Raw genomic sequence first — 24,403 nt, forward strand, 5'->3', positions numbered from 1 at the left:
TGGAAGGGCCCCAGAGACACACGGACACCACGGAGACTACCTCTCCGGCTCCCCCTAAACCCAGCTCAGAATCACTCTCCAGACCCTGGGCTCTGCCTCGCTTGGGTACAGTGTAGTAGAAAGGGACCCCACTCTTTCTGTTTAAAGGTTGCTAACCCCTTACACTTACTCAGATAGGATCGCCCCTATTTTATAAAACTAAGACCCAGACAGAGGAGCACCTTGCCCAGAATCACAGAACAGATCAGTGACAGGGCCAGGCCAGGGAGGGAAATGGGGGACTCTCGCTCCAGGGCGCCAGAGCTTCGTGCTGCCTCCTGCTGGCCCCAGCAGCGCATCCAGCTCCTTTGGTAGCTTAACAATCTGAATCTGGCACTGCTACCCTCTTTCACTTGTGGTCCACTTTGACCAGGAGATTGTCCTCCCCTAGTTCTTTATTTCCGTTGTCTCAATTCCCAGTTAGCACACTGCTCTTGGGGGTTCGTCACATGCCAGGCCCTGTTGTAAACTCTTGACATTCAGAGCAATAGGGAAATAGGAACGTTTTACCCTCCAGTAACCCTGGGAGGGAACTCACGTTGAACGGGGGAGGCCTTGTTATTCCCCCTGACCCTCACTGTACAAGGAGGGCTCCAGAAGGATCAAGAGATTATACTGTGCACCTGGGATGGCACAGCTGGTCTTGGGATGCAGGTGGAAGGACAGTTGTTGCCAATGAGGCCTCTGTGCCGCCACTGGGCCCCGGGGGGGAGGGAGCTGTTCAGGGGATATTTCTGCTCTCCCCAGGCTGTCAGGCCCCGAAGGCTATGATCTGGGCCCCAGCAGACAGGTGGTTATTGTTCAGTTTTACCTGATAGCCTTTTCCTGTCTCACGATGGTGGAGGGTTGTTGGCTGTCCCCAGAGTCATTTCCCTGCTCTCTGACCTGATGGGCTCACTCTGAATTTCCTTCCCTCTGGCGAGGGGGTTTTGTCCACTCTGTTCAATATCCGCCATCATTCCAGCCAACAAGGGGCATGTATGCGGCCCCCACCAGGTGCCAAGCCCTCTGTTATAGCAGGTTCTAGATGGCCGTGTGTTAGGGGCAGTCCCTAGCCCGGCCTCGGGGACCCCGCCACCCCGCTTAGAGGCCCCTGTGAGTGAAGAGCTTGTGAATAGGTGTTTTCAAGGCAGCCCCAGCCCAAGAGAGCTGCACTGGCCACTGCGGGGGGGGACGGGGGACTAGGGACCTCCAGAGCACTGAGGATGGAGGGTCTGCCCCTGCCTGGGAAGCTAGGTGGGATCACAAGGCACAGAGAAAAGGGAGGCAGGGCGTGCAGGTGGGGAGCACAGCGTGTTCAAAGGCAAGGAGCAGGGGACGAGGATGTCCTGACTCCAGGTAGCCCCGGGGCAGTGAGCAGAGGAAGCCAGGGAAGGTGGTACAGGCAGGAGCTCTACACGGGCACCTGGCTCGGCTCCGAAGATCGAAGTTCCCCATTTGGAAATAGGAATGAGCCCCACGCAGAGGCACTGGGAGTCTGGAGTGCCCAGAAGACAGGTGTGCCCTTGCACCCTGCCCGCCCGGAGACCGCGCGTCCGCCTTGTCTGACTGCCTCCTATGCCCTTGCCCTGCCCGGCAGCGGCTTCTTTCCCCAAGCGCCCGCGGTGTCTTCCGCACGCAGCCCCAGATCTGGCTTTTCTGCCCACTCCCCCCGGAGGAGGGAAGCCGTCTTAGCCGCCCCCCTTCCCTGACCTTCCTGTGGTCTTGAGGAGAACCAGCACTTGTTGGCACTGGGACTGAGGGCGGGGGGCGGGGGGGGGAAGGACGGACAGTGTGGCCCCCAGGGGCCAGTCCTGCAAGTTAGAGGGAGAATCCACCAGTGCAGGCGTCCTGTGGCTCAGTCGGTCATCCTGGCGGCCAGCAGGGGCAGCTTATATCACCCTCCCATCTCACAGAGGCCGACGGCGAGGACCAGAACAGGGAGAGCTCTCTCCCAAGCCTCGTACCTGGAGCAAGATCAAGCCCAGACTTACCTGAGCTTTCCCACTGCCCCAGGCATCCCCTCTGCCCCGACCTTAGCTCCTGGCTCCGGGAGCAGTTGGGGCAGGACTCTCCCCAGCTGTGTCCTTGGGCACAAGGGTTGGAGAGGGCTCTTGGGAGTTGGCCGGAGGGGATTTGGCCCTGGTAGCACGGGCTGACTGCCTCACGCATGTGAGCCCCGCTCTCTCCGGGTCAAGTAGACCTGACCATCAAGCCCCCTCACCAGGTCAGGACAGTGAGGGGACATGCCCTGTACCGAGCAAGATGGTCCTCATACTATGGGGGTAGGCAGCGCCCTGGGTGTGCAAACAGGACTCAGGGCTGGGCTCAGCCTCCCACCTGGGCTGTAACCACCTCGCCTCCCTGAGCCTCCGTGTCCTCCCTGACAAACTGAGGAGAACCACGCTTTCCCACCCCACCTCTCCTGCAACATGACCCTGCCAAAGACGCTAGGGTCTTCTTTGGATGCTGGGCCGGGCCTCCCTTCTCCCCTTCCCCCCCCTTCCTGCCCTTACACGCCCACAGTCTCTGGACACACCTGTAAGAGCGGGCCAGCAGGGCATCTACACTGCGGGGTCCTGTGAAGGCTGCCAGAGTGGCACTAGATTCCGTGGTTCTGTGGGTGGGTGTGGATGGCTGACATCCAGCCACCTGCCGGCTCCAGGTGCTGGCCGTGCCCTGTCAGGCTGTGAGCCTCCTGGGACCAACCAGGGAGACTGAGATTCAGGGGCGTGATCCCCCCCCCAGCCAGGGATGAAGGAATCCAGACCCCACAAAAGGCCCTGCCCAGACACCCCTCTCCCTCCTTCCCTGGGCAGCTGCCATATGGCAGGCCCCCCTCATTTCAAGTTTTTCCCTCTCCTCTCTTCCCCTGCCCCGGAGCCGGACATTTGGAAAGAAACCTGATCAGCGGGGGTCCCCCACCCTCCAGGTGTCCTTGTTGCACCTTGGGCCTAACCTAGGCCACCAGCCCTGGAGTGGGGGACCCCTGCTGTTTCTCCCAACCATGCGCACAGCCCTTTGGAGCCCCTCCCAGCAGGGCAGCCATCCCAAGGCTCCAGGCCACCCTGTGGGGAGACCGTCCAGGCACAGCTCTGTCCTCCAGTGGGGCTCAGGGGTCTGCCTTTAGCCAGAGGCCCGCCTCACGCTCTGTGGGGGAGGGCCTCATTCTCGGATGACAGTGCATCTGTAGGACCGATAGCAGGAGTGGGGTGGAAGCCAGGAGATCAGGGGCAGGGCACGAGGCTCGGCTCGGCTCGGCTCTGAGGACTGTCAGTGGTGTGGAGCTGCTCGTTAGAATACTTCCACTACGATGTTATTTATTTTCTCTTATTGCTGAAGACCAGCTTGCTCATTAACCTCTCTGCCCTCGGTAACCGTCAGAATCCCGCAGGAGTTCTAGAAATTCGGGTTTACCGTTAGCAGCCCTGCAGGATTGCAACTGCGCAGAGGTCCCAGTTTTTAACCTGCAGGTCCACATTTCTACCTCAGTGGTCCCCTAGAGCCCCCCGGGCAGATAAGCAAACTGGGGCCGGCCCCTACCTCTCAGCCCACCCCCTAGGGAGCCCTCTGGTGCAGGAGCAGGTGGAGGCCACGTGCAGGGCGGGGAATGAACACCCAGGTGTGGGTGGATAACAGCTTCCTCAGCCTCCGGGCACCCGCGGGTTGGAGGCACTGACCCTCTCTGCAGCCCACCTCTGTCGGCCCCGCCCTCTGTGCCTACCCGCCCCTCACTCTGGCCCCTGAGACCACCTCTCAGGTAAACCCCTGAACCCAAATGCTCAACTCGGGGACTGCTTTTGGGGGAACCCACACTCTAAGGCAGCTAGCTACTGGCCGCACTGGAACCAGGCCAGGTGAGGGCCATCGCGGGCCGTGGCCATGTCGACAGGACATTGCCGTGCACACTGGCCATGGAAGGTTGAGATTTGCGGGTGCAGAACCTGAGCTGGGCTCTGCACTACCCAGGACCCGGTGGGAGTGAGTGAGGAGCACTTCCGGGGGTGGGAAGGGCGTGGCCTTGCGGCTTTTCCCAGTGCCTCTGCGAGCCGCCCCGGCCCCTCCCCGCATGCCTGCTCTAGCTGCACAGAACCGGGGCCCTTCCGGGCAGCGAGGGTCCGGCTTGGCCTCCGTGTGTGATTATGGCACACGTCTCCTTCTCGAATGTCAGCTCCACCAAGACAGGGCTGCTGTGCGCACCGCTGTCCCAGCCCAGGGACGGTCGGTGCACGCACGGGGTGCGCGTGTGGCACAGCTTTGCCGAAGGCGGTCAGGGCGGGCGGAGGAAGCGGTCCAGTTTGGACCCAGGCCCGGCCCTGACATCCTGACGGCCAGCGATTTCTCTTTCCCCCCGCAGTTGCTGAACTCGCTGTCCGTGGACCCCGACGCCGAGTGCAAACACGGCCTGTACTTCCGGGACGGCAGACGCAAGGTGGACTACATCCTGGTGTACCACCCCAAGAGGCCCTCGGGCAGCAGGACCCTGGCCAGGAGGGTGCCGCACAGCGATGCCCCCCTGGCCGCCCGCGGCGCCAGGCAGGACCAGCCCCTGCCGGGCAAGGGGAGCATGGGGGCGGCAGGTGGCCCCGAGCCCCCGATGGACTACCACGAGGACGACAAGCGATTCCGCAGGGAGGAGTACGAGGGGAACCTCCTGGAGGCCGGCCTGGAGCTGGAGCGAGACGAGGACGTAACTATCCCCGCGTCTTGTGGGCTCGTGGGGTGGGCGCGCCTGCCGGGCTCCGCCGGGCCATTTCCAGAAGGTGGTGTGGGGAGGGGCCCTTCGGCTTTAGCCGGTGCTCCGAGAACGGCTGATGTCAGGGCCGGTCTGTTGGATTGCGTAGCAATCGCTTGTTAAGGTTTGGGGTTTGGGGGAGCCCCAAACCAGCACCCGCCCCCCACCCATGACATCTGCTCTGGGCGAGGGTAAGGCCTTCTCGGCGATGACCTCCAGGGTCACGGCACTTCCTGCTCTGGTCAGTTCCTTACTGGGAAGACGTGCCCCTCCCGAGGGGCGGAGGACCGAGCTCTCCTGGGAGTCCTCCAGGTGCTGACCTCGGGGCCTCAGTTTCTCAATCTGTCAAGTGGGGAGGTTGATCTGGCTTGATCCCTGGGGGTCCCTGGTGCTCTGAAATCCCCCAGTCTTCCTACTGTTTTCTGGAGCACCTGTCCCTGGCAAAGCCTGAGAAATCTTTTGAAGGAAAGTTTTCTGGGGAGAGTAAGAGGCTGACTCACCGGCACACAGGGCGGCCCTGGCGGCGGTGGCGGGAGGCTGGCAGTAATGGAGAGGGGGACCTGGGCAGCCCATGGTACGGGGGGTGCTTCTCTCAACCTCCCAGCAGGCTTGCTGTGTGCTCCCCTACCAGTTCCTTCACCTCTCTGTGCACGAGGGCAGGGGGCGGGGCTTCCTGCAGAAGGCTTGCAGGACACGCCCACAGCCCGCCCCACTGTCCCTGTGCGGACTAACCAGGAATCAGGGAGTCTACACCACAGTAAGAGAGCCAGCAGGCTGCCTGGGGGAGCTGAGAGCCAACCACAGGTGTTTAAAGTAAAAATTGGTTTCAGTTTGCCATTTCATCGTTGAGAACCTCCTTGCCCTTAAATAATGAACGCTTTGGGTCTGGCGATAAGGATGCCCTTGGGGTGCTTCGACCAGCAAGCCAGTCCACGAAGGAGCCTGGTGTGAGCTCTTTTTTGTGGCACGTTGATAGTACAGGCCCTGAACACACCCAGAGCTGCTCAGTGGGGCCCTAGCGGCGGAGGGGTCTCGTGTTGCACGCAGAGCGTTTCTCTGGATGGCCTTCTCCTTCCGAGGTTCGGCTACCTGGTGGGTGTGGATTTCTGCTACAGGAGTGGTCCCCGTGAGAGTGGCGAGGGTGTGTGAGCGTCGATGATCCGGCAGTAAAGATTGGGTCCTGGTGAGGTGCAGGGTCTCTCCCGGGAGGGGCAGCAGCCACCCACACAGATGTGCAGGTCCTTCGGGGTTTTCTGTGACCTGAGCCCGGGCCCCTCGGGGGAGGGGAGCAGTTGGGTCTCTGACGTGGGGCATGGTTCCGCCCTGCCAGCCCCCTGCTCTTTGTGCAAACAATGCGGCCACTGTGCAGACTCTGCCCCGACATGACAGGTCACAGCTGGAGGAGCAGACGGGCTCCGTCGGAGTCGGGAGAGGCCACAGCTGCCCACGTGCAGAGCTGTGAGCTTGGGCTGTGGTCTGCACGTGTCTGGTCCGTTCCTGAGGGACACGTTCTCCGCTCCCCTCATTCTTTCCCCATGACAGTTTCAGGGCCCCCCCAAAGTCTGGGAATGCACACTGGCCCGGGACAGATCCCAGAGCCTCTGCCTGTCCTTCCCGAGACTTACTGGCTGCTCGGGCCTCAGTTTCCCTTTCTATAACATGCAGATAACAGTAGTATTTACATCACTGGGTGATCGTGAGTAAAGGGCAAGGTGCTTAACTGAGGTCTGGCACACGGCAGATTCTCCTGGGCTGTTGTTAACAGCAAATCGTATAGTATGGTTCCTGCAGAGGAAGAGAGAAAGGAGCCTTTCCAAGTCCAGTCAACTGCTAGGTCCCATGTACCTTTCTTGAAACGCCGTCTTCTTAATCGTGACTTTGAAGTAAGAAGCCAACAAACATAGAGACGGGGTTACTGTCACTGAAGAAGATCCCCTTTTCCCGATTAGTGACCCAAGAATTTCACTGATAGTTCGGCTCTGTAGCTGCACGAGGCTTTCCAGCAGTTGACTGGGGCCGTTTTAAAAATGAAAGCGGTACGGTGCGTGGCTCCAGTCTCCAAGGTGGCTGAAGGCCGGGCTGAGCCGTGCCTGCTGGGGTCTCTCGCGGCATAAACAGTGCTTTACGAGGCCCCAGTGATTCCTGAGCTTTCATCTGAGATGAACAAGGCCCAAGGCTGTTGGAAAAACCCTCCGTCCGCTGCAGCCCCGTGCTCTCCCCTGCCCTCCGCGAGACAGGCAGGACCGGAACGGCCCGAGGTGTGTGCGCGGACCCCGGCCAGCGTATTTAGCAGCTTGTGCCTGTCGCCCATTTCAGGGAGAGATGCCCTGGCTAACGAATCATTTCCGGGGGTGCGCTCCGATTACAAGGAGCAACGGGCTTGAGTTTTGGAAATAGGAGAGGCCCCAGGAGAACCCAGTTGTATAATCTTACCTGGTTTGAAGCAGGACTGGGGCTTATGTGCACTTTCTTGGGGAGAAAAATCCATGCATTCCATCAGATACTCCAGCGCCGGATGTAGGTGATGAATTAGCCGTTGCTGGTGGAAATTTAGCAGCAGCCTTTCCCAGTCGCACCCCCTGGGTCACGATAACCAAAAATGCTCCCAGATATTGTCAGATGTCCTTAGGAGCCAAGATCGCTCCTGGTGGAGAAACCCTGCTTCAAAGGCTGGACAAAGAGGGAGGGAGAGGGAGAGAGATTGGGGGGGTGGCTGGCAAATAAACCGTAAGGCCTCCTGGGTGGATGGGGGCCCCTCTTGAACCCTGCTGGCCCAGCCTTCTGCGGCCAAGACCAGGCAGCGGCCTGCAGGTCACTGGGGCACAGAGGTGACCTGCCTTTGCTCCTCAGGAGGCCAGTGGGTGCACGAGGGTGTGCTGCTCCTGGGCAGACGGGGCACCCGTGTGCTTGCCTTTGTCCTGAGTCAGGAGGTTTATTGTGGTGAAGACGTCCTGTGATGACCCGTGGAAGACCCCCCGGGCTGAGGGCACAGGGCAGGCGTAGTGCCCTGGGGCAGCCGTAACAAGTGACCACAAGTTGGGGGCTTACAGCAACCCAAAGGGGTCTCGCACAGTTCTGGAGATCGGAAGTCCAAAATCCAGTGCTCGGCGGGGCTGTGCTCCCTCTGAAGGTTTCTAGGGCAGGTCTTTCCTGCCTCTCTCAGCTTCTGGGGGGTTCCAGGTACCCCTCCACCCTCTGCCTCTGTCTCCATGCGGCCGCCTTCTGTATGTCCTTCTGCGTCTCTCCTCTTCCTGCAAGGACACCAGATGTTGGACTTAGGGCCTGCCCTCCACCCATGTGACCACATCTTAATTTGGTTACACCTGCAAAGTCCTGTATCCAAATAAGGTCCTGTTCTGAGGTTCTGGGGTTAGGACATGGATGTCTCTTTGGGGGGACCCCATTCACCCCACACAGCAGCTGAGAGTGCACTGGAGTGGTTTTCTCAGGCCTGGGGTGGCTCACGCGGACATGCAGGCAGTGACTCGTGATTGGGGGCACATCAGCGCAGGTGGTCTGGACGGTGGGGTCCAGCCTTGGGCAGGCGGCCCTGCTGCAGGGCCTGGATGCGCACAGGAACCCACAGGGGGTCCTGTCAAAGTTCAGGCTCTGACTCAGCGGGCCGGGCTGGGCCTGAGCTGTGTTCCTAACCAGCTCCAGGGTGTATGGCGGCTGTGGAGCCCGACCGTCCCTGGAGGGGTGAGGACCGTGCAGCATCTTCCCCCATGAGCCAGCGGAAGCATTCACAGAGATGGGCCCCCCCATGTCCACACAAGCCCTGATCCACTGTTCGGTACCTAGAGGTAGCCCCAGACAGAGACCCCACCACTGGCTGCACTGGGCCGAGAGCCCACAGAGCAGGGGAGACACACCCTCACTCATAACCCCGGGTACAGGACAGGCAGAGGTTGAGCCTCTGACCGCGGCTCCCCCAGCCTCCCCCTCCCCAGGCACTGTGGGCTCAGAGGAGCCCAATTTGAAAACTGCATCCCAGACTCCCCGAAGAGAGAGACGTTGGGGTGTCAAGACAGGCTTCGCTGCCTCCTGAATGCCGATCTCATGCATGAGGGTCCAAGAGGAGTCCCATGTCAGAGACCCCTGGACAGCATGACAGGAAGTGGCAGGGAGGGAGGGGAGCGTCTCTCTGTCCATCCTTCCCTCCCTCCCTCCCTCGGACAGCAGTGGGGTCAGCTTCCGGGCTTCCCATTAGAAGGAGTGCGTGTTTCCTTGCAACTGAAACCCATCAGCATTTTTCAAGTCTGGCCTCAAAGCCTGCTGGACATTATTTATGTGCGAGGGTCACTGCCGAGAAGGCCACACACTAGAATCCCGGCTGTGTGTGCTGGGGTGGCCGGGGCCCACCCTGCCCCGAGGTTGAACTTGACCCAGGCTTTGGTGGAACTGTTGAGGCCCCGGACGCTGGGACTCTGTAAAGTCTGTTTGCTTTCATGCTGTTGCCCGGGGCTCACCTCTGCACCCAGGCTGGCCGGCTGACGTTTCTCCGCATTCCTGCCCCGTAGCTGGCTGGGCCTTGAGCAGCAAGGGTTTCCCCTCTTTGTTAGTGTGGGTGTTGCTTTTCAACTGCCAGCTAAGAGCGGTGCCTGCTGTTCCCAGACCAAGCTTCGGGGCGTGCAGCGGGGCTGTGAGGTCGGCCTCGAAGCCCCCTGTGCACTTCAGACCCACTCGGCCACTTCCTGGCGGGACAGCCTGGAGCAAGTGGCTTCCCCTCTCTGGGCCTCAGTTTTCCCACCTGTGAAATGGAGGTGCTGTTACTTCTGTCCTCTGGAAGTGCTGGGCGAAGGCTGGGGAAGTGAACACCACCTTGCCCACAGCCCTCAGGCACGGGCTGCTGTTCCCAGCTTCCCTCCTGCCAGATGGGAATCAGAAGGCAAACCTGGGCAGGGCAGGTCCCCCAGTGCATGGAGACCCCTCGTGCATCACGCAGACGCTGGTGACTGTGGCAGGTGGTAGGAAGGGTTGTCATGGGCACAGGAGGGGGCGGGGCCAGGTTTCCTACAGTTTCCAGCAGATGTCGAAGGCAGGTGTCCGAGGCGGCTCTGGGGGTTGGCTAACTGTGGCGACAGGCACAGCCCTCAGCATTGGAGGGGCTGCAGGCAGACCCTCCTCACTGCCCCGGGGCATCGTGGGTGCAGGTCCTCGACCTGAGAAACCTGAGGCCCGATCCTGGCATCTCCATGTGTAAAAACAAATGATGGCAGATGGCCCGGGGACACGTGGGTTTGGAAGCAGACCCCCACCCCACGCTGTGTGGGCTGCCTATCCCCACCGCGAGAAGGCAGCCCAGGAACGAGACCCCCCCTCACAAGTGGAAAGAAAGGGCCTGAGGCTCTGAGAGGTGGAGCAAGGAGGCCAGGACCCCAGGGCCCAGCAGAGGTGGTCCTGCCCCATGTTCTACACCCCAAAGCCCGTGATGTGAACCAGCACCCGCCCCGGGGCTGAGCGCCTCCCCTGTGGGCCTTTTGCACAGTGGGATGTTAGGGGCCCTAGTCTAGTCCTGAAGCTATTATTTTTCCAATCATAATTTCACCATTCCACATTCATTTCTTTGGCCTTAAAGATTTTACGTCTCGTGCATGTTCTGTTGAGGCTTTTATAACCGCCCCCCCCCGGCTTCCTTTGGGCTTGTCTTGGTTTTGCGGACACACCCCTTTAATTCTGGACATTCTTTTCAAAGCCACGTCTTTCAAGCACCCCCAGTGACCATCACACGGCTCCCCTCGGGTGGCAGGGTTTGGGGGTAAAACTTGCACCCAGGCTGCAGTTCCCAGGTCCTGCTGTGTCCCCAGGCCTGCAGTATGCCGGAGTGGCTCTTTCTGGCTCATGGACAACCTGCCAGCCGGCTGCTAAGCCTTCGGTGGCTTGGCCGAGTGTACCGCAGAGGTCACAGAGGTCAGCAGAGGCCCCCACTGCAGCTCGGGCTGGGTTTATTCCTGCTGGGGGCCCCCAGGGCAGACCTTGCCAGCATCCGCGGCTCCTTCCCTCGGAGGGGCGGGAGAGCTTCAGACACGTTCATCGGGTTTTGATGCTCCTTACAGCACTTTTATTTCTGGAAGTTGTGTTTGGTCCTTTTCCAGGTTGGCTGTGTGTTTTCAGTCCTGTCCTTTGCAGGACCTTTCTGTCCTGCCATTTATCTCTTTAAGCAAGGTAAGCATGGCTGCTTTGTGATCCGTGTAACCATTCAGAGTCCCCAGGCTGAGGGGGACCCTTGTGCTGGCTCTCCTCCTGGTGATGCTGGCCCTGCTGCCCTGCCCTGCCCCGCCCCCGGGGTCCCCGAGGCCTGGGAGGAAGGTGTCCTCGTCTGGAGAGGCCGGGGGCTTTGTCCGTCACACATCTGAGGATGTTATAGTTGGAACCACCTTGAACCAAGGTCACAGGCTGAGGTCCCCAGACCCACTGGGGCGAGGACTTTGGAGGCCAGGACCTTTCAGGGTGACTTCTGTCCCCTCCCCCTCCTCCCCTCCCCCTTCTCCTTCTCTGCTCGGCACCAGTTGTCCATGGGTGGAGGAGGTGGGCCTTTTTGGGGGTCGGTCTCTGGGGGGTCCAGCTGCACGGGGTTGGGCCTGGGGCTGCCCCGGGAGTGGCCCCACCTTGGTCGCAGTTCTGGGCCCAGCAGTGCCTGCTCTTCCCCCTGGAGCTCCTTTGAGGCTGCAGTATTTATTTTCTTTAACTTTTTGTCCCGCTTCCTTTATCGTTTCTCATGGGAGGGAGGGTCTGCATCCTCCACCTGCCTGTCACAGAAGCAAGACCGTAAATGACTGTTTGCTGGTGATTTACTGACCATGTATTCCTTCAGCACGCCGGGCCTCGGAGGGGACCCCGTGCCGGGGGCTGGAGGTACAGATGCTCCCGCCCTGTCCTTGCACACCTTCTCGGCCTCCCGCAGAAGCAGCATTGTTTGGGCCCCCAGCTCACCTGAGCCTTGACCCTGGTGGCAGTGCCATAATGATGTAGGAGGCACGGTTGTCCCCCGTGCAGGACGTGTCCGTGCCTGGATGATTGAAGCCGTTTCTCCCAGAAGTGTAGGTGCGGTCAGTAGAAGCTGTGACCTGGGAAATGCCAGTTAGTGGGCCACCTCTCCATGCAGATGCACGCTTGGTGACTGCAAGCATCTCCTGTCCCCTCGGGGGCACCATCTGGGTGGGGTGCACGTGAGAACCTGCCAGGGTCAGCCCTGGGGTCGAGCTTCCCCGAGCCAGGGCACGGTGGTACCTGCCAGAAGGTCAGGGACAGGGCCGCCCTTGGCTGTGCACAGTGGGTGCTCGGCGGGCGTGGTCCCGCCCTCCTCCTGCGTGGCCCACTCGGCAAGCATCGTACAGCACTGTGCTGTGCTGGGGACTCTCTCCATCCCGAGGACACACCAGTCAACCAAACAGACAAATCTGGCCCCAGAACCAGTGTTCCAGGTCACATCCATGCGGGACCCTGGGGCTGACCAGAAGAGCAGACGATACCGGTCAGGGCTGCGGGAAATGCGCCTGCTCTTAAGGGACTGATGGGGACGAGGCACCGGGCATGTCATGCCTTGAAAACCTATTTGTTGCTGAGAACGCGAACCCTCCCTCAGGGCAGCCCTGACATTCCGAGGTCAGGGTCCGGAGGGGGCCTGTGCCATCCTCCTCATGATGCCCACTGCGGGGGAGGTCCTTGTGGGGCGCTGAGGAAGTTGAGGCCCAGTGGCCATCAGGGGTCAGGGACCAAGCCCCTCCTGGGCCTCCCCTTCCAGACTGAGCTCAGGCAGGGTCTCTGTGTCCCTGCTTGTACATGGCACAGTGCCATGGCTCCCGCCTGACCAGGAGCCTGGGGCGGGGTCATGCACACCAGGCGCGGCTGTGGAGGCCCTCCTGGTGGCAGCGGCAACCTGGGACCCCTAGTTCCCCGGTCAGACCTACGCGGCAGCCCGAGAGGTGTCCGGGGCGTGCAGTGGCCTGTGGGTCCGCGTAGGGTGAGGAGGCGGTGCTGCCGGGAGCTCTCCAGGGAGCCGAGCGCAAGCAGAAACAGCCCACGGGTGGTCCTCACTGATGCGAAACTTCCAGCGATCCCCAGCCCGTGCCTCAGCCACCGCAGGGGGCCGTGACCAGATGGCCAGAGCACGTGGTCCAGCCTGTGGACTCAGAACGTCCAGACCCACAGACAGCCACGGGGACGTGGAGGGGAGCCCCCGGGGATGCTCAGCCACCATGAACCCCCTGTGGGGCGGTTATGTTTGCTTTGTTGTGACTTTCTTCTTCCTTCCGAAAGGAAAACGCCAGGAACACTTCTGGTCAGGTCACAGTTTTTGTGGGTTGGGCTCAGGATGGAGGCTTGGACACAATCCGTGGGCTCTGGGAGAGCCCATGGCCACGTGAGCATGCCAACCGTCCAGTGGGCGCCCGGGGCCCCACCCCTACCCCTGGCTGGCGTGGCGCTCCCGCCCCTCACCCTGGCGGGTCTGGGGCCTCCCAGGTACTCCCACATCAGGAGGGCCGGAGTTGGGGCCAGTCTCACGGTTCTGGGCGCCTGGCTGGGGAAAGGGGGACCCGGCCGTCTCATGCTTTCTTCCCACTGGGAGAGGGCTGCGGTCAGGCCGGGCACCACGTTTGAGAACATCCCGTATGTGTTTTTCCCGAACTGGTCCCACGACCCCTTTCCCAAATCCCGCCAGATGTTTCCTGGGAGAGACCTCGTTGCTCACGTAAACAGAGGAGCGTGTTTTCCCAGGCAGGCCGGCCGCAAGCACCAGCTCCGTGACCACCGGCGAGAGAAATCTCCATGGGACTGGGAGGAATATATTTTGGGTCTTTGTGTGTGGGTGAGCAGTGCCCAGAAATAGACCCGGGTCTGTAAGGGGGAAACACAGGCTCTGCCATGGGTGGGCTGTCGATGGTCATTTCTCCCTGCTCTGGGCGGCCCATGAGATTGGCCCTGCACCCGTGAGTCACCTGGGCCGGGGGCGCTGCTGCCTCTCCCATCCTGGTACCCTCTGGGGCTTCCCTGAGCTGGGGAGGCGGCCTCAAGCTCGTTGGCCAAGGGTGACCATGCGTGTAAGCCGGCGTGGCCTCAGCTACCCAGTGGCCGAGGAGAGGTGGTCCAGAGCAGAAGCAGTAGCCTTTCACTGTACTGACCCCTCCTGCCAGCTGGGGGGCTGGGCAGGGATGCTAAGAGCACCAGGGCCTCCCCTGACTATGGAGCAAGTCTTACACTGTGGAGATTTGCCAACGAGGAAGTGGGCTCAGAGAGGTCGAGTCACTTGCCAGAGACACACAGGGATGGGGTAGGATGCCGACTCAGGCCACCCGATCTCAAGGCCTTATCTGGTGCCCACTGGACCCGCCCCTGGAGGGCAGCAGGAGGATCTGGGCTCCCCTCTCCCATGGTCCCCCCCAGGCTGGGTCCTCCAGCTCTCACCGGCATAGGTCTGTTCACAAGCCTGTGTGCCATGTGCCCAGCCCCGGGCCATGCCAGGACTCCAGGCTCCCCAGGGGCTGCCCCACATCAGCCCACCTCTGAGCCCTCGCCCGTCGGGTCTCTGTGCTGAGTGCCCTGGTCCTGGCTCGTTACTCTGAAGCAGCTTCAGGCCCCAGCTCCTGCGCCCACGCTTCTCGGAAGCTCCTCTCACCGTGTAGACAGGATCCCTGCCCAAAGTCCTGCGGGGCTCTGAGCTGCATATTCCGGGTGAGCACGGTCGGCTGAATGGTGACGCCCCAGGCTGTGTCCACCTGGCACTTGTAGATGTGACCTTATTTGGAAGAAGGGTCTTGGCAATTCTAAGTCAAGGATCTCTGGGCGAGATCACCTGGGATTTAAGGTGGGCCCTCAATCCAATGACAGGTGTCCTTGGAAGAGAAAGGGGAGAGAGATTTGAAACAGAGAGCCACAGGGGAGAGGCCACGTGGCGGCAGAGGTGGCTGGAGGGGCGTGGCCACAGCCCAGGGACACCTGGAGCCCCCGGCAGCTGGAAGAGTTGGAAAGGACCCTCCCCCTCGAGGCTCCAGAGGGAGTGTGACCCTTAGGACACCTTGATGTAGGACTTCGGGCTCCAGAGCTGTGAGAGAGTGAATCTGCATAGTTTCAGGCTGGGTGGTGTGTGGTCACTTGTTGCGGCCAAACTAGGACAGCGAACCAGGACACTCGTCTGATGAGCTGGCAGAGTGCGCCTCAGTGTCACTCCAACATGAGGACAGCGGTAGGGCCCACCCCGCAGGCTCCTGATGAGGACCGAATGAGCAAACACATAGCAGAGCACAGAGTGGGGACTGGTGTGTCATGAGCACCCCGTGGGTCTTGGCCTCCCTGCCACTGCTGTACCCATTGCTACTGTGTGTGGCTTTTGCCCACGTGTAGAGCACGTGCCCTGTGTGGACAGACACGTGTGGAGTGCGTGCACCGTGCTGCTGTGGGCAGCGGGTCCGGGGAGCCGAGGCCCCGAGCAGGACTGGTTCTCGTGCTGTGGCAGCAGAGAGGAGGCCTGCGGGCTGGTGCTGAGACAGAGGGCCGGGAGGGGGATGGCTCCCCCGGGCCCTGTGGGCAGCCTGGGGACCTCAGTGTGCGCTCGGCAAGGGGGCGCAGGACCCAGCTAGCCTGTGTCTGCCCTTCTCTCGTGGCGGGGGGAGCCCCGAATGGAGCTCGGCATCAGGGAGGGTCCCCTTCCCCGGGCGGGGTGCAGCTGGGGTCTGTCTGTAACTCTGCGTGAGGGCCTAACCAGAAGCGTTCCCTCCCGCTGCCCAGCTGCCCGCGTTCTCCTGGGTGGCTGTGAACTTCAGTGTCGCGGGCTGATGGGCGAATGTATTTGGCCCCCTGAGGATGTTTTTAAAATTCATCCCCAAGTGACTTTGGCTCCACTGCTTTGCCCTCAAACCTGCAATGAGCCCATGGGCTGTGCCCATTCCCAGACTGGTGACGTGACATGGGGTCTGGAAGCCAGAGGCAGGCCCTGAATCAGCCGGCCCTGAGTGCCCGGTGTGGGGCCCGTGCTGGCGACACCCTCCCTCCCGCAGCCTGGTTCCCTTTCGCCAAGACTCCTGGTCAGTCCCTTTACATCTTAGAATCATGGAAATGAGAGCTGGGTGGGACCTCCATCTGGGGCAGCCTGGGCTCTAAGCCCTGGGGTCCCCTCGAGGAGCTGGGGGACCGTGGCCCCTCTGCCATGGACAGCTCTGGCTCAGGGACAAGTCCTCTTTCTTTGTTGTTCTGGTGGCATCAACACCACGGGGCACCCCAGTTATCTTGGGGTACTTAGTCTGCTGGTGTTACATGTGCCTCATATTACCTTCTTGCTGCTGTAGGCTGCGTCCAGGGAATTTTCCTAAACCCCAAATTCGGGGGGGGGGACAGAGAAGGATGGGGGGGTCACTGGGGACATCGTGCAGCTCACCCACGGGCAGGAGCGTGGCCTGTGTTGCTCTTGAACGCGGGCCCCTCTCCTGCTAGTGCGACAAGCTACAGGCCCCGTCCCGACTTTGTGCAGGAGGGACAGAGCGCCGTCAGGGCCCGCACGGAAGGCGCCACGCGCTGACTGGATGTGCGCGTGCGTCGTGGAACCGTGACCCGGATGAGGTCACGAGCGCAGAGCGCACGCGTGAGACGTCAGCGGCGTGCGAGCCCCCAGCGCTGTGCTGGGACTGTAGTCACCGAGCTGCACGTGAGGGCTCAGAGCCCGTGTCCCCTGTAACTGGAAGTTTGTGGCCTTCCACGTACATCTCCCCACGTCCCCTGCGGCCACCAGTCTGTTCTCTGTTTCTGTGAAAGCCGCCTTTCTACACAAACGTTATTAGGTTCCACGTGTAAGGGACCATTCGGTCTTCGTCTTTCTGCGTCTGGCTGATTTCGTGTGGCGGAAGGCCCGGGTCCACCCGCGGCCTGGCAAATGGCAGCGTCTTCCTCCTTTCGTGCGGTCGGGTCATTCCGCTGTCTCGGCCGGTGTGGACGGAGTTGCAGGAACGGGGTGCACACCTATCTCTTCAAGGTCCAGGCTTCGTTTCCCTTGGATACGCGCCCCGGGGTGGGAGTGCTGCGTCGCGTGCAGTGTTTAATTCTGGGGAGAACCCGGGCTGGGACTCCGTCTTCCCAGGCCCGGCGTTCCGGTCGGTGAAGCCAGGGCACCGCCGCTGGCTGGGAAGGGCCATGGCGTCCGCTCGCATGAAGCCCGTGACCCAGCAGCTGCGCAGGTGTCTTGGACCCCGGGACGCCCTCCGGGCCCTTCTGGCCCCTCGCCACCGGGCAAGGAGGAGATTCTCTCAGCTCCCCGAGCGGTGCCAGGAGGGGTGAGCGAGGGCCGCTGGCAGCAGCCACACAGAGCGGCTACCTGTAAACCCGGGTTATGCTGGAAGGGGCAATGGCTTCCAACCCAGAGCTACCCACGCTGACGGAGGCCTTCTCTCCTTTGCAGACTAAGATTCACGGGGTTGGATTCGTAAAGATCCACGCGCCCTGGAACGTGCTGTGCAGAGAGGCCGAGTTCCTGAAGCTGAAGATGCCCACGAAGAAGGTTGGTGCTGATGCGCGGACCCCGTGGCCCACGGCCCGCGCAGGCGCCCAGCGGGAGAGCGCTACCAGCAGGGGCCCAGTGCTGAGGGCAGTGGGCTCCCGTGTCTTGGTTATGGAGGGGATCACACGGTCCTGGGGGTCTTCGGAGACCCCAGACCAAACCCACCAAGAGAGGCCTCGGGGGAGCCTGTCACAGATACGAACACGCTGAGACTTCCCGCTCTGGTTTTCCCTCCTTGCGGTGCCCTGGGTAATTCATCGGACTCCTTCTAATCATTTCCTAGCTCACTGGGATTTTTCTTTTTAATCTCTGAGCACTTCCGGCTGAGAAGCAGTCTGACAGTGTGTTCCTGAGCTCAGCGAGGCGTCCGTGTTTTCCTTCATGTGCGGGAAGGAAAGCCGGCGTGGGGGGTGGCAAAGCTGTTCTTGGGGGTCAGTGAGCCCCTGGCTCCTCAAGTCCACTGAGACCGTGTGGACTCCCTCTTTTGAAACAAAGCAAAGTCCAGAGGCAGGTTTTCTGGGATGGGTTGTGACTGCACTTTGGGGGGGCTCTCTTCAAACTCAGGGCTTGGAGTGTTGATCTGGAAACCGGGCATGGAGGGAGCACTCTGCCCCCTCCCGGAGCTGTTCCCAGGACATGCCATCTCGGCGGGGTGGGACAGTCCTGTGACCCTCTGAGAATAGACTGCAAGGGTCATGGCCCAGCAGATGACGCGGATTCCCCCCCCCTTCCCGATCTGGTCTGCAGCTCTATCACATTAACGAGACCCGTGGCCTTCTAAAGAAGATCAACTCGGTGCTCCAGAAAATCACCGACCCCATCCAGCCCAAGGTGGCGGAGCACAGACCCCAGACCACAAAGAGACTCTCCTACCCCTTCTCCCGGGAGAAGCAGCACCTGTAAGTGGGGACCCCCCCACCACGCCCGCTTGCCCTTTCCTGGAGAGCCCTGCTGTGTGGACCCTCCAGCGTGGTACCTGACATGAGACATGCAGAGTGTAGACAGTCCCCTGAGACCAGAGAAGCGCTCCGTCCCCCAGAGAAGTGGGGGTTTCAGCCCCTGAAGCACATTCTCAGAAGACCTTATAGCTCAGAAGAGGTTCAAGAATGATTTCCAGGGTCACTGCTGAGGATTTAAGGGACGAACTGTCTTGTCCTTCTGCTGCGGGACATTTAGGAAAACAGGCCCAAGTGAGGGCGTGCATGCGGCTTGGCTTAAAGCCCCAAAGCAGTGACTTGGGCATCTCCTCCCCCCTCCCACCGGCTCCGTCCCTCTGGGGACGTGTTCCAGCTAGAGGGTCTGGTTAACCAGACCTCCTGAAGCCGCCATGCTCCGGGAGGCAGGAACTGAGCCGCAGCTGGAGTCCTGAGGCCCCAGGGACGCACGATCAGCAGGGTTGCCTGGCAGGGCTGCACCTGTTCTGGAACTTTCCCTGCTACCCTGCTCCCAGGGGCCTGTGAGGCATAACACCCTGGGTTGGTGACGGCTGCTGGCCTCTGTGGGGCCTTGCTGGGCAGAGCTGGAGTGTGGGCAGTGGTGGGAATAGAGAGGGCTTGGGCTTTGGGACCCAGAGGGACACTGGTGACAAACGGGGGCAGCGGGGGGAGCGTCTCCAGGATGCCACTGGTCTCACGGGACGTGGAGAACGGTTTCTCAGCTCAGAACTGGGGCTTCTGCTCTGGCAAATGTATTAGTCACAGGGCAGGGTCCAAGCACTGCACTCCGCTGTCATTTCTTGACCCTCCTGACCCTCCCAGGGATGAGAAATAAGATATTTTTTAAAAGTGGCCCCCAGCCCAGCTCCTCACACCAGCTGCAGGACGGGGGCTTCCAGGGCACCATCCTTCTAGGACCCCCAGTGCCCCGGCCTCCCTTGGCTCTGCCCTGGCTGGCCCCCTCGGCACCCCCTTGCCAGGCCTGGCTTACCTCCAGGCTCCATGGGGATGGGGCTCCCCTCCGCAGCTGTACCCTGAGTGCCTTGGGCAGTGGGTGACCTCTCCCAGACATCCCTCTGCCCTCAGGAAACCTTAGGAAATCTGTGGGGGCCCAGACCTCAGGACTGACCCTGTTTGTGAAGTATAGGGAGATTGTATTTAGTATTGGCAGTGTCTGATGGTGGGATGGCATGGTCCCCACTGTCTGATGGTGGGATGACACGGTCCCCACTGTCTGATGGTGGGATGACACGGTCCCCACTGTCTGATGGTGGGATGACACGGTCCCCACTGTCTGATGGTGGGATGACACGGTCCCCAGTGTCTGATGGTGGGATGGCACGGTCCCCACTGTCTGATGGTGGGATGGCACGGTCCCCAGTGTCTGATGGTGGGATGGCACGGTCCCCAGTGTCTGATGGTGGGATGGCACGGTCCCCATCCCCTGCAGCGTTGATGCAGAGACAAGGGCATCATCAGAGGGAAGCAGATCCTTCGAAGGGAGGTGTGGGTGTCCAGGCCTCCCAGAGGGAGCCGGGGGAATGACACAGACTGTTCCAAGATGCCCAGGGTCGGGGCACACCTGGCATTTAGAGGGAATTTGCCCAATGTCACAGTCACGGCTTATGGGGACCGTGTGCTTTCCCAGGGCCTTGGAAACCTGGAGAGCCAACTCTGGTGAACTGTGTGTCTCTTTCTTCCCGATATTTCAACAGATTTGACCTGTCTGACAAGGATTCCTTTTTCGACAGCAAAACCCGGAGCACAATAGTAAGTATGGCTCGTGGGAATCGCTGGCTCACCAGCAAGCTGGCCCCGGGGAGAAGCGGATGATAATTTCATTTCAGCAAAACTCCTCCAGGTGGGAGCCGGCTCTAATTGCCTGTGACAGCAATAATTAGAATAATAAAACAGAGAGGCTGGGGGGGCCCCAGGGGACGCCCTTGCCCCTCCTCCTTCGCAGGAGGAGGGGAGCCAGGTGGAGCCGCAGGAGAGGGGCAGAAGGACTCCAGCCCCCTCAACACCTGTCCCGGGCCTCCCTGCCCTGGCCCTTAGTGGGGCTAGTGGGCCCCAGACCCGGAGGTTTCCACGCAGGCGGGCCTGGCAGGAGTGATGGGGCGGTGGAGACAAAGCTGTGTGGGTTGGGGCAGATTTCCGGGGCTGTGCCAGAGGAGCCAATGCAAGTTTGAAATCTGACCAGGCCAGCCTGCCCTGTTCAAGGTATTGCTTTAATGTTTATCCAGCGGCCGCCAACTTGTCCCCCGGCCAAGCTGGGCCATGCTCGGCTCAGGACCCAACTTTTATCTGCACAAGAAATTAAGCTCGCAGCCAAGCCGCTCTGCTGCTTTGCCTCCCCCGCCCAGAAAGCCCAGCCTGGAGGGGGGAGGTGCAGGACTGGGAGGGCCTGCAGCCCCTAGACCTTGAGCAGATAATTGACCCTCCCGGCCACATCCCCAGGCTGGCAGGTGGCCAGGTGTGGGGGACGGAGGTGCAGGTCGCACTGGTGAAGGGGGCTCAGGCCGCTGCCCGGAAGGAGATCCGGGTCCCCCTGCCTGCTGTCCCCTGCTAGCCTCGTGAGCTGGGGAGGCACCGAGCCTGCCTCAGAACAAGAATGGTTCTGGCTCCCTGCTCAGAGGGCAGCGGGGCACCTCCACACAGGGCGGCCTGGGCGCAGCACGGTGATTTATATTACCAGCGTCACTGATTAATCTTGGCAATTACATCTCATCATAATAAATAAGAAGGAACTCGTTTCTGTGGAAACAGTGGCCCGCTGGGGTGGCTTGGGGCTGACAGGTGTGCCTGGGGGGAACACCGCCCTCAGACATCGACCACTTGTGAGAACCAGTCAGTTTCACCTTTTCTTCGTCATTAGGAAATAGGAGAGAATTGGAGGAATGGCCAGCTAAGGAAGCTGAGTCACATGTCTGTCTCAACATGTATATGTGTGCCCCAGCCTTTCACAGGATCTGGGGCTGCCAAAATGCTCCCCAGGAGCACGGGGCAGGGTGCAAATTCGTGAATTCACTCTTGCTCTTGGGGAGGGGGGACATGTGAATGGAAAGCTCTGGACCCCATCTCGTTGGGAATCTGCTATAAAATAGAGTTCAGTCCATGAGCCCAAGTCACAGAAAGAATTTCTGTCCATAACTACTAACTGAACAATCCATTTTACCTCTGGGGGAGTGGGGCTCTCTCCCAGAGACCTCTAAGGCCGGTTTGTAAACTGCCAATGCTCTAGAGAAACTGGCAGTTCAGAACTTTGTCCTTGGGTGGTCAGGCCCCATGGTCCTTGAGGCCTGACCATAGCCGGCATTGGGGTGAGGTCATTCTAGGCAAAGATGGAAATCGACAGCTCTTCCTGCCTCCTTCCCCAGGCTCCTGGCATCGGAGTCACCCAGCGTGCAAGTGGGTAGGAGTCAGGATCAGCAGGAAGGGCCGGATGTGTTGGTCTTGGGACTCAGACTTCAGCCTGTAGGCGCTAGGGAGCCATAGAAGGTTGCAGAGCAAGGTTTAGGATGTGGTCAGATCAGTTCGAGAAAGATGATGGCTAGTGGCCAGCTGTGGGAGGGCAGGTGGGGGCAGATGTGGGCTTCCAGGTGGTCACGAATGGGGTCGTGACCACAGGTGAATGGGAGGTGGTAGTCCCAGGGGAGTCAGCAAGGTCAGGATGGGGCCCCCAGTTAGATTCGGGGGTACCGGGGAGGGGGCCGACTGCCTGAGTGGCTCGTTCACGCAGTCATTGGCAGTTACTGGTGAGAGCAAGGGAGGAGGCAATGGGTGTCTTTACAGCAGGTGCAAGGGAGCACTCCGGGACGAGAGCAGAGTGGGCGGGCAGGGCAGCCGGGGTAGCAGCTGCCCTAGAGCCGCCTAAATCTCGGGGACCAAGCGCTTCTAGCAGAAGGAACAGCAAGGGTGAAGGCCCTGGGCCTCGGGACAGGGTTTAGCGAGCGAGAGGAGCAGCCAGGAGGCCGGATTGCTGGGCCAGGGCCGGGACAGATGGGGATGCAGGAGAGCAGGGACAGGACCGGGGGCCCCTGGCAGCCGAGGGGGAGCTGAGGGCTTGGAGGGAGGATTGCTGCTCTCACTGTCATGTCTGTGGCAGAGGGCTAGTCATGTTCACCCCATCTTGCAGATGGGGAAACTAAGGCCCAGGGTGATGAGGTAGTTTGCCCAAGATGGCATGTCTGCACGTGGTGAAGCCAGGACAGAGGCCGGCAGACTCCCAAGCCTGGGCTCCTGAGGCCACCAAGTAAAATGTTTTATTAGTAAAAGGGGCGGGGCTGGGATGGTGTGGGGCCTTCCAGGGGGACTTCTGCCACCTCCTGATGCAGGGTAAATGGACTCCTAAGACTTGCCCCCACCTCGGGTTTCTAGAACATCCAGGGCTACGCCTGGGAGGGGTCCTACTGGCTGTGTCCCCATGGGTCTGAATCCCAACTCCCTTCCTAGCCGAAAGGGAGAGTGGCCTGTCCCTCGAGGGGCAGGGGACAACTCTCAACGCTGAACAGCAGGATGCGGTCGATGCCTCATGGAGGGAAGTGAGAGATGGGAGTCCTCCCATCCCGCTGACTCCTCCCTCAGAACAGCACACCCTTGGCGCTGGGGACAGGCATCCGTAGAAAGGCTTGCCGTCTGTTCTCAGAGGAGAGTGGGTGGCTGTTGCTGGTCATGCTCGACCAGTCCCTTTTCGGCCGTCGTGTGACTGTTTGTGCATGCCCTGGCTGCCTCAAGTAACTGTCCGCCCCTCCTTCTTGTCTCTGCAACAGGTCTATGAGATCCTGAAAAGAACAACGTGTACCAAGGCCAAGTACAGCATGGGTGAGGACATTGCTGGGGCCTGAGCTCAGTGCTCCCCTCCCAGCGCTAATCTTGCCTCCCATCATCTCCGTGGGAGGCAGGCAGACCGTTTGGGGGTTTTAGAAGGTTTTGATTTAAGCCGGTGTAGCCGTTTGAGACAGAAGAGCTGTTCCAGGACCGCGGGGGCCGTTTTATGGCCTGGCGCTGGAGGCACCAACGTGCCCTTCTCCAGCTTGTGCCGTTCGTGGTGGCGTCAGAGCCTCTCCCCGCAGTGGTAAATCCTGGCTGTGGGAAGCTATAGGGGCGACCAGGGCGCCATCACCCTCTGCTGACCCTCCCAGTCCAGGAGGAAGTAGTTAGGGTTCCGGCCGGGGGTGACAGCCCAAAGCAGCTCCCCGTGGCTGGGAAGCAGCCAAACATGCACCCAGCGTGGAGCGGAAGGCGCCCCACGGGGTCCCACACAGCCCCACACCGGGCCTTGCTGAAAGGCGTGTCCTCGACACACACCCCGATTCCAGAACCTGCCATGAAACCATCCCAGCTGGGCGCCTTGTGTAGGGGTTTATAGCACACCCCACCCCACAAATGCAGAATTCTCCCGACTGAAGCGTGTAGAGTCGAACCCCCACCCCCACCCCAGCATGGGTCCCTCGCCCCGCAGCTGTAGGCTGAGGTCGCCAAAACCAAACACTTCAGAGCAAAGGAATGCCTTGCACACCCTCCGGGGCCAGGGGGCAGCGCTGGCAGGCGCAGGGTCTGTGCATCCAGGACGGAGAATCCTTGCACACTTGGCTTCCTGCAGAGGGGAGAATGCCTACCGGGATGTAAGCAGAGAGTAGCAGTGTGGGGGAGTGCTGGGGGCCAGGCCCAGGACGCAGGCAGGAGAGGGTGGCCCTCAGGGTCAGGCGGGCTGCAGGTGCCCTGGCCAGTAAGGCCGATGGCCAGTCACAGGGAATCCTTCCAGGCCTGCAATCTCTGAGCCCATGTCCTAAGTCAGTGGGAATGGGTGGTCTCATTCAGGGGCCAAGAGGAGCCTGGGAAAGCTGTCAACCGTAAGCCTGGCCCACCGTAGACAGAGGGAGAGGCTTCAGAGTGGCCCAGGTCAGCAGAGGTGGGAGGAAGTGTGGCTCCTGTCCCAGACCTCAGTCTGCCTGGACGTTCCCTGTGGGGTCCCTTCCAGTGCAAACCTGCATGGTTGCCTGAAGGTTTGCAAAGAGCCCAGGGTCTGGGGGCTTCTCAGCTAGAGTTGATCCCTGCTCTGGGTCGTCCCCAGGGGCGGGCATCTCTGGCAAACCTGGTGAGAGAGCGCATAGATCAAGGGTCCTCGTCTGCACCCCCACTTCGCCTCGGTGCCTTGTCCGAAAGCCCTACTCACCTCCAAATTCACGCATTCGACTTGCAGCAAGTATGGATGGATTCTGTCACCCTCAG

The 24,403-nt window shown here is 60.8% G+C and overlaps 1 protein-coding gene across 5 annotated transcripts in view; it reads left to right on the forward strand.

Moving 5' to 3' along the window:
• Positions 1–24,403, forward strand: part of ANO1 (anoctamin 1) — a 157,694-nt gene that overhangs the window by 77,236 nt on the left and 56,055 nt on the right. For all 5 annotated transcript variants that reach the window (XM_057317266.1, XM_057317267.1, XM_057317268.1 and 2 more), the window contains 5 exons: positions 4,376–4,708; positions 17,139–17,237; positions 17,985–18,136; positions 19,888–19,942; positions 22,942–22,993. In XM_057317266.1, the coding sequence (XP_057173249.1) occupies positions 4,376–4,708; positions 17,139–17,237; positions 17,985–18,136; positions 19,888–19,942; positions 22,942–22,993 (691 nt within the window). The remainder of the gene's footprint in view (positions 1–4,375; positions 4,709–17,138; positions 17,238–17,984; positions 18,137–19,887; positions 19,943–22,941; positions 22,994–24,403) is intronic.

The sequence above is a fragment of the Ursus arctos genome, unplaced genomic scaffold (genome assembly GCF_023065955.2).
Source record: "Ursus arctos isolate Adak ecotype North America unplaced genomic scaffold, UrsArc2.0 scaffold_23, whole genome shotgun sequence".
NCBI lineage: Eukaryota > Metazoa > Chordata > Mammalia > Carnivora > Ursidae > Ursus > Ursus arctos.